This window comes from Aristolochia californica, unplaced genomic scaffold, assembly GCF_029961685.1.
Source record: "Aristolochia californica isolate CCGP_79_NKW_82.1479 unplaced genomic scaffold, dmAriCali1.0.hap1 SCAF_11, whole genome shotgun sequence".
NCBI lineage: Eukaryota > Viridiplantae > Streptophyta > Magnoliopsida > Piperales > Aristolochiaceae > Aristolochia > Aristolochia californica.
In genome coordinates, this window is record NW_027181782.1 from 33,923,395 (window position 1) to 33,932,348 (window position 8,954).

The 8,954-nt window shown below is 34.4% G+C and overlaps 1 protein-coding gene across 1 annotated transcript; it reads left to right on the forward strand.

Annotated features, from left to right (window-relative positions):
* Positions 1 to 909, forward strand: LOC137943827 (pentatricopeptide repeat-containing protein At2g06000-like). The gene has a single exon (XM_068789260.1). It carries the CDS (start codon positions 1 to 3, stop codon positions 907 to 909), a length of 909 nt encoding a protein of 302 aa, XP_068645361.1.
* Positions 910 to 8,954: the final 8,045 nt, after the last annotated feature.

Consider the following 8,954-nt stretch of genomic DNA (forward strand, 5'->3'; position numbering starts at 1 on the left):
ATGGTTCTCCATCGATCGTTACAAACAAGTCGTCTCGCTTCAAGTTTTAATGATCGTGTTATTGCCATTTCTCACTCTGAGTTGCTTGCTCATAGGCGACAGGTTGGAGTCCAAAACCCTGGAAAGTGGGTGGTTAAAGTTATCTGTACCTTATTCATTTGCTCTCAATCTCAAGATATTTTGACATTCTTTCAGCATAATTTGAGTCCTTCCATCGCTTACCAAGTTGTTCAACACTTTAGAAGTCCTAAGCTTTCTTTGGACTTCGTCAACTTTACACGTACAACTGTCCAGTTGAAGCATATTTTTCCCAGTTATGCACTTTTGGTAAGAAGATTATGTCATAGAGGGCATTTAGATTCTGCCACTGACGTTTTTGATATGATGAAGGTTGATGGTCATTATCCTGGTGATTCAATATTGGGGGTCTTGGTAACATCCTTTGCACAGGTGGGTAAGGTAGATTTTGCTGTGGAATTAGTGCATCAAGCCCAGGCATACAAATATAAGCTTAGTTTTTATGTTTCTAATACTCTTTTGAATTATATGGTGAGAAACAACCGGACTGCTGAAGCAGTAAGATTCCTTAGAGAACAAATGATGGAGCACTTTAATCTTGATACTTGCACATTTAATATTATTATTAAGGGATTGTGTAAATCAGGAAATATTAGTGAGGCTTTTGAAATTTTTCATGAAATGGCAATTTTTGGTTGTCCTCCAGATGCGATTACTTACAATGGTCGTATTCTAGGATTATTTCAAAGTAACCAGGCAAATAGAGTGTGCGGTTTATTGCAAGAAATGGGTTCTAAAGATACTTCAAAACCAGATTTTGTGACTTATACATCTATAATATCAGGTTACTTTGAAATAATCCTAAACAAGATCTTAAATAATTTATTCTAATCCCACATAATTAGTATAACAATTTATAATAAATTGTAATCATTAATTGGTTTAATTATGAAATTTCTATAATTAATTAAACACTTAGGTTTATTTATTATATTCCTTTTTTTTTAATTTTTATTAATTTTAAATAATTTATTCTAGTCACACGTAATTAGTATGTTAATTTATATTGAATTGTAATCATTAATTGGTTAATTATCCAATTTATAAAATTAATTAAACCATTATTTTTATTTATTATATTCCCTTATGCTATTTTGTAATTTTTAATAATTTTATATAATATATTCTAGTCACGTAATTAGTATATTAATTTATAATGAATTATAATCGTTAATTGGTTAATTATCCAATTTCTATAATTAATTAAACCATTAGTTTTATTTATTATATTCCCTTATGTTATTTTTTATTTTTTTAAATTTTATATAATTTATTCATGTCACATGTACTTATTGTTTTAATTTATAATAATCTATAATCATTAATTGGTTTAACTATCCAATTGTTATCATTAATTAAACCATTATGTTTATTTATTATATTTTCTTATGTTATTTTTAATTTTTTTATTAATTTTATATAATATATTGTAGTCACACGTAATTATTGTTTTAATTTATAATAAACTATACTCATTTATTTAGAAAAGGACACTGAAATCTGTTTTCCAAGCACTAACACTGGAATCTATTTTCCAGCCACTTCAACTGGCCTGGACTAACACTCAAACATGACTTGAAGTGGAAACAATTCATCTCACTTCAATTCAATTTTCCACTTCATTTCCACTTCATTGTGGACTAACCCCCCCTAGGGGGGGTTAGTGCCCCAAAGTGGATTTTTGAAGATCAAGTCATGTCCAACATGAAGATCATATCATGTCATGTACATGAAGATCAGGTAAGAATTTGTGTTAGTGTTGACGACTTCATGTGCACTGGAAAACAGTTTCCAGTGTTAGTGCCCTAACATGAGAAAAACATAAAAAACAAGAGAATTTCTAAACCTTTACAGTGCACTTAATTACAACATAATACTTAAACCCCAAATTAGGTAAAACAACTATTATTACTACATGAATAAATTATTTAATGTATAATTAAATATACTAATATATTTATTAATTGAATTAGATATTTTATTATACATTAATATGGTAATTACATGAGCCAATGAAATAACTACATGATTAATTACAAATAATAAATAAATAACATTATAAATAACAAAAACGAAAGTAATACGTTGAGTTATTAATTTATTAATAACATATGATATACTTTAACCTAAAAATAAATAATTTAAGAGAAAAAAATGATCTAATCATAACTTTAGCACACTATATATTTGTACATAATATATCTTATGTATTATTAATTATTAATATATTATCACAAAATTTAAAACTATTGGTTTAATTAACTATAGCAATCGGATAATTATGCCAAAAATAATTTATCAAATAAATAAAAATAATTAATTATAAATAAAAATAATTAATTTATAAATAAAAATAATTAAACCATCGTCGTCTTCCTCAGCTGCGAGCCAAAGGGCAATGACGATGGCGACGGCCAGCGACGACGATGATGGCGACGGGGACGGGCTAGTAGGCAACGGCGACGGCCGGCGACGGAACGAGAGAGGGTTGCGGCAACACCGAGAGAGGGCTGCGGGAACGAGAGATAGTTGCGGAACGAAAGAGGGCTGCGGCAACACCGAGAGAGGGTTGTGGAAATGAAACGGCAGAGAGGGTGTCCGGCAGAGAGCCCCCCGAGAGACAGCCCCGCTCGCCGAGAGAGAGCCCGCGCGAGAGTCATGTAGATGACTCTCAAAATCGGGCGGAAAGCACTTTCCGCCCGTTACTCTTGAGACATGAACTCGTGATTCATGTATATTCATGTACATGACATGAATTTCGGCGCCTCCTAACGACATCAGGACATGAGCTGTGTAATGCGCATGAAGATCATGTCCTGAGTCATGTGCACTAACCCCCCCCTAGTGTTGACAACTTCATGTACTCTGGAAAACAGTTTCCAGTATTAGTGCCCCAACATGAGAAAAACGTCAAAAACAAAAGAATCCCTAAATCCTTACAGTACACTTAATTACAACATAATCTTTAAACCCAAAATTAGGTAAAACAACCATTATTACTACACGAATAAGTTATTTAATGAATAATTAAATATATTAATATATTTATTAATTGAATTAGATATTGTAAGGTGCATTCATATGGTAATTACATGAGCCAATGAAATACGCACATGATTAATTACAAATAATAAATAAATAACGTTATAAATAACAAAAATGAAAGTAATACGTTGAGTTATTAATTTATTAATAACATATGAAATACTTTAACCTAAAAATGAATGATTTAAGAGAAAAAATTGATCTAATCATAACTTTAACACACTATATATTTGTAAATAATATATTTTATGTATTATTAATTAATAATATACTGTCACAAAATTTAAAACCATTGGTTTAATTAATTATAACAATCGAATAATTAAACCAAAATAATTTATCAAATATTTATTTTAATAATATTTTAATTATGACTATTAAATCACTATTTTAATATATTAATTATAAAATAAATATATTAAATAAATAAAAATAATTATTTTATAAATAAAAATTATAAATTAATGATTTTTATGACGATAGTTTAATTTTTCCTAACTTAGGAAAAATTAAACCATCGTCGTCTTCCTCAGCGACGAGCCAACGGGCAATGGCGACGACGGCGGTCAAAGTCGACAGGGGCGGCGCTCACGGTACACCGAGAGGGAGAAGAGAGGGAGGCTGAGAAGCTCTGCAACAGATGCTCAACCTCCCGTGCTCTACGATGGAGGTCAAGAGGGAGAGGAGAGGGAGGATGGCCAACTAGGGGGGAGGAGGAGAGAGGGACGCCGAGAGAGAAGAGAAGTCGTCGCCGAGGGAGGAAGGCCTCCCTCCCTCCTCTCCTCTCCCTCTCCACCTCCGTCGCAGAGCCTCTTGGTCTTCTGTACTCTACAACGGAGGTTGAGAGGGAGAGGCCGTAGAGAGGGAGACCGGAGAGACATAGATCGACGAGGGACGGTGGAGACGAGAGAGGGAGCAGAGAGCTCGGGGAGAGAAGGGGTGCAGGAAATGGAAATGAGCAGACTCACGGAGAGGGTGTGCTGCAAAGATAGGGGCGCACTCATTTCATGTACATGATTCTCAAAATTGGGCGGAAAACGCTTTCCCTCGTTTATGATTTGGACATGATCTCGTGAGTCATGTTAGTCATGTACATGACTTGACCGCCGGCTCTCCACTAACGACCTCAGGACATGAACTGAGTAATACGGCTGAAGTTCATGTCCTGATTCATGTTGACTAACCCCCCTCCCCCCCCCTAGTGTCTTACAACAAGGTTTTTATATCCTTACAAACTAAACTAAGAGTTAGCTAACTTAATTTAATGGCAATGATATTTAACTAATTCTAATGATATTAAGGGATACATAAAAATTAATTTGAAATCTAAGTGTATATACTTAATTTTGCTATATTTCAAGAGTATATAAACAATTAAGGGTTTTTTACCAAAATACCCAATTTCAAAAACAAATTTCGAGAAACGACGATACTACGAACTTATTTTGAAAAATACCCAACTTTGACCGGTTCACTGTACATGTGTATAGTCAAAGGTGACACATAAGCTTTGACTGTTTACGTGTCGCTATGTCATGAGTAGATGAACATATCAATTGCCACGTCATTATTTCAACACATCATCAGCCACGTTATTAAATGATAAAAATTTTGAATAATTTTTTTAAATCAAATTTATGAATACACTTTTTATTACCTTATATCTAAAATAATAAATTATTAAAAAATATAATAAACAATTAAAAAATTAACTCTTACCATTTATTATCTACTATTAATAAGACTAAAATTTAACTCTCCAAACGAAAATTTTATAAGAAGAGTTCGTTGTTTCAATCATTCACAGTTGAAATGATCAAAGGGTAAAGAGAATAAAAACTAAAATAACAAGAAGAATCAGGAAAAAAAGAAAAAGAGAGAGAAAAGAAGAAGGTACAAATTTGCTTACAATGGAGTCTGGAGAGCAAAGACCAAATAACTGAAGTTAGTTAAATTGGTTCATACCCACCTTGTATTATGAAAATGCATGAAAGAGATATTGGGTCCTTGTGTGATTTTATAATTGAAGCTTTTTGGAACCCTGTAAAATCTGAAAGGAATGTAGGTAGCAGTTACAGAAACTGCCATGGCGTGTTAGAGATTCAAGAAACTGCTTTGGCCGTATTTGTAGAAGAACCTGCTCAGCGGCTCCTCTGCAATGGCAGGTGGGAGACTATATTTAGGCCTGAACAAGTAATAAACCAGAATCTTTCATTACAGAAAGATTTAACGAAGGCGCAGAGAAATGCATCGGACATAACTGCATCTTGATCAGAAAGAGAAATGCATTATGCAGCTGTTGATGAAACACATAGCTGGCAATTTGTCTAGTTCGATCTACATGGTTAATCCATGACGACGCGTTCAAACTTCTGCCACTACCTGGATTCAGCATCTTCTCCAACCTTCAAGACGTGATTCACTGGTTAATCTCTGAGCCATGTGAGATATCTTCATTTACCACAATTTCTTACTCGTCGTCAAGGTAATTCTCATTCTCACAAAAGCCGATTCCGAAACTGAAAAAGAGGTTCACCTGTCTTCACTGTGTGGCCTCTTGTCTTGTTCCACAACCAAACAGCGCTTAAACCTTCGTGTCTCTGGAAAACAAACAACTGGGGCAGGGATAAAGCACTCCGATGAAGCTTTTGCAATCAGCATTTCCATTACGATAAGGTCTCGACTCCCTTTTCTTTTCCGCCATTAACACACCAGTGGTTTGGGCTACAGAGTGGGAAACCCGACCACCCATTTTCAGACAGATCGAAAAGAAAGCTTCCCTCAGTACTAAATTTGGCTACGTCTGGGTGCCACCTCCACGGCCTGTCATCAGCATCAGCACTTTCTTCATTAGATTTCGAGTCACTGCAACCTGTTGGAGAAATAAGCATTTAAGGTGAGGGCATTATTGTAAAATTACTCAAAGTAAATAATTTTTCTATTAGGAGCTGATTAAGTCATAAGGGTGAGGGGACTTTGACATATTAGAGTCTCTCCATAAATCCTTTTTGTTACTATATTCTTATCATAATTTTTATATGGTATCAAAGCAAGTAATCTTTTGTTTCGTCTTGTGGTTTCCTTCCTCTTCTGCCACTACCTGCCTCATAGCTTTGGATGATGTTTCATGTCAGGGTGAGCTCGCTCTGGTTTTGTCTTTTGATGTTGATACTAAAGCGGATACTTTAGGGGCTTTCATCCCATCCGTGTGGCTGATTCCTCTTTGTTTACTCTGATAATGATTCTCATCTTCCTATTGTTTTACATAAAGTTTCTTGTTACGTTATCCTTGGTCGAAGTATGTTATGTTTTCTCATTTGTCTCCTTTTCGTTGTTTTAACATCTTTTGTGTTTTTTTTGTTTTTGTGCCTAAGTTTGCATAGGAGGCTATGCAATACCCTGAATGATAGCGTGTTATAGGTGAGGAAATGGATGTCTAGCTTTCTCATGGTACTTGATCATTATGTGACTTACATCTAGTAGTGTCGTGGTCGCATGTTGACGAGTATTTACAGTGAAATATAATTATTATGGGAGTATTGACTAGAATAAGGTTTGCCTTGTTGGCAGACATATGGAGTTGATTGTGTTGAGATTTTCTCCTCGATTGCTACTCTTAATTATTCGGCGATGTATATTGATTTATGTGGTTGTAATATGAATTAGTCGTTATTACAGTTTAATGTGAAGAAAGTTTTTTTGTATGGTGATTTGATCAAGGAAGCCTATATGGAGCAATAATCTGACTATGTTGCTCAAGGGGAGAAGTGTATTGTGTTCGATGATTATGGAATTTAGTTTTTCGAGGAGTCATGTGACCATTATGTTTATGTGTTAAATTTGGAGACTAATGCTATTATTTTGTTGGTTTATGTCGGTGATATTATTTTATCTAGAAGTGATCTTAAATACATAGAAGATGGGAAATGTCATTTGTAGGCACATTTCCAGACAAAAGGCTTGGGCAAGTTGAGGTATTTTATGGGTATTGAAGTTACACATGGTAATTTTGGTGTATTATTGTCCAAGAGAAAATATGTTATTGAAAGTTGGTTAATTGGGAGCAAAACCAGTTGATACTCGGATGGATAGAGGTATTGATTTGTATTGTCAACAAAGTCCGGTGCTTAAGGAAACAACACAATATTGAAAATTAGTAGAAAAGTTATTGTATGATACTGTGACACGCCCATATATTTCATCTGTTATCAGTGTGGTGAGCTAATTTATGGATTCACCAAGAGTTGCAATTTCCCGGATTTTGAGATACTTGAAAAAGTCCCTAGAAAAAGGACTTCTATATAAACCTAAGAGGAATCTAAAGGTGAGAGGTTTTTTAGAAGCAAATTATGCTGGCATCAAATTAGATAGGGAGTTTATTAATAGTTTAAGTACATTTTTTTTGCAGTAATTTGGTAAGTTGGAAAAGTAATAAGCAGATTGTGATAGTACGATTTAGTGTTGAGGCAATATTTAGAACAGGCTCACATTGTGTGTGAGCTTATGTAGGTGGAATCCCTATTGGAAATTTTATTTTCCAATTAAAGGTTAGATGCAGACGGGATGTGATAATCAAATAGTTATTTTTATTGCTAGAATTCCGGTATTCTATGAGAAACCGAAGCATATTGAAGTAGTTTGTTATTTTATCACAGATGCAGTGTTAAGCGGAAATTTTTTTATTTCTAAATTTAAATCCTCATAACAACAACTAAGTGAAATATTTACTAAAATATTGAATAAAAACAAATTTGTTTACTTGGGTAACCAATTTAGAACTATTTGATATGTATAATCTAGATTATGAATTAAATAAAAAAGATTATTAGGAGCTGATTAAGCCCTAAAATGAGGAGAATCTGGCATATTGCCATCTCTCCATAAATCCTTCTTGCTCCTATTTTTTTTTTTTTCTATCTTAATTTTTACTACCTCCACCCTCCTAGTGTTAATGTGAATGACGATTCTGAATGATCGAGTGCTTTCTGATGGTAAAAGATATTGGGTTTCAGTAGTCTAGACTAAATTTTTTGATAAATGGTGGCACAGTGAAAATAATTGAATTGAACTCTGTTGACTTCTCTTCCATCGCTTCATACAAAATAGCTCTGATTAAACCTATTATTGAATGCCTCTCCCTAACAATTGCGAGAGAAGTCAGTCACCTCATGCTTCGAAAAAGAATAATCAAAGCAGAGGTTTACCAAAACCGTTTACTCTGCTTTTCCTTATTCTACTGAGAAAAACAAAAATCCTGCCGCATACACAGGGATTATTTGGGAAAAAGGTGGGAAATGTTTGCAACGAAACAGGGACGGATTACTGTTTCTTTGTCGACTTTTTTCTATTCAAAGATTCGCCTTCCAGTGAAGGAGACATTCCTCAGTTGAAACTCTGGCCCTGATTCTGTGGCAAGAAGCTCTCGAGGAGACGGAGGTAGTGGCAGCGCACTTGTAAATATTTAATCTCCACAGATTACTACAAATTATTTGCCGATTTGCTCAGAAATCCATTCTCGATCTTGGCTTTAAATCCAGAAGTCCATGTGCTAGGCTTGCAAATCCTATTGGGAAGCAGATATGAATCAAGGAGCCAAAGACCCTCTTGTAGCTTTCCAGAACCTACAGGAAATTCTTAGGTTCTGAGATCCATGGCAGAAGCTAACGACCAAAACAGACGAAAAGGAAGCTTTCAAGGTTGAAAATCAGGACTTTTCCGCAATGAGTTCATTGCAGCAGCGAGAATGCAAGTTATGCAACTGTAATTTCAGTTTGTGCTCTGGAGCTTTGGATAAAAAGAACAGAAAAGATACAAAGAGATTTGTAGCGATA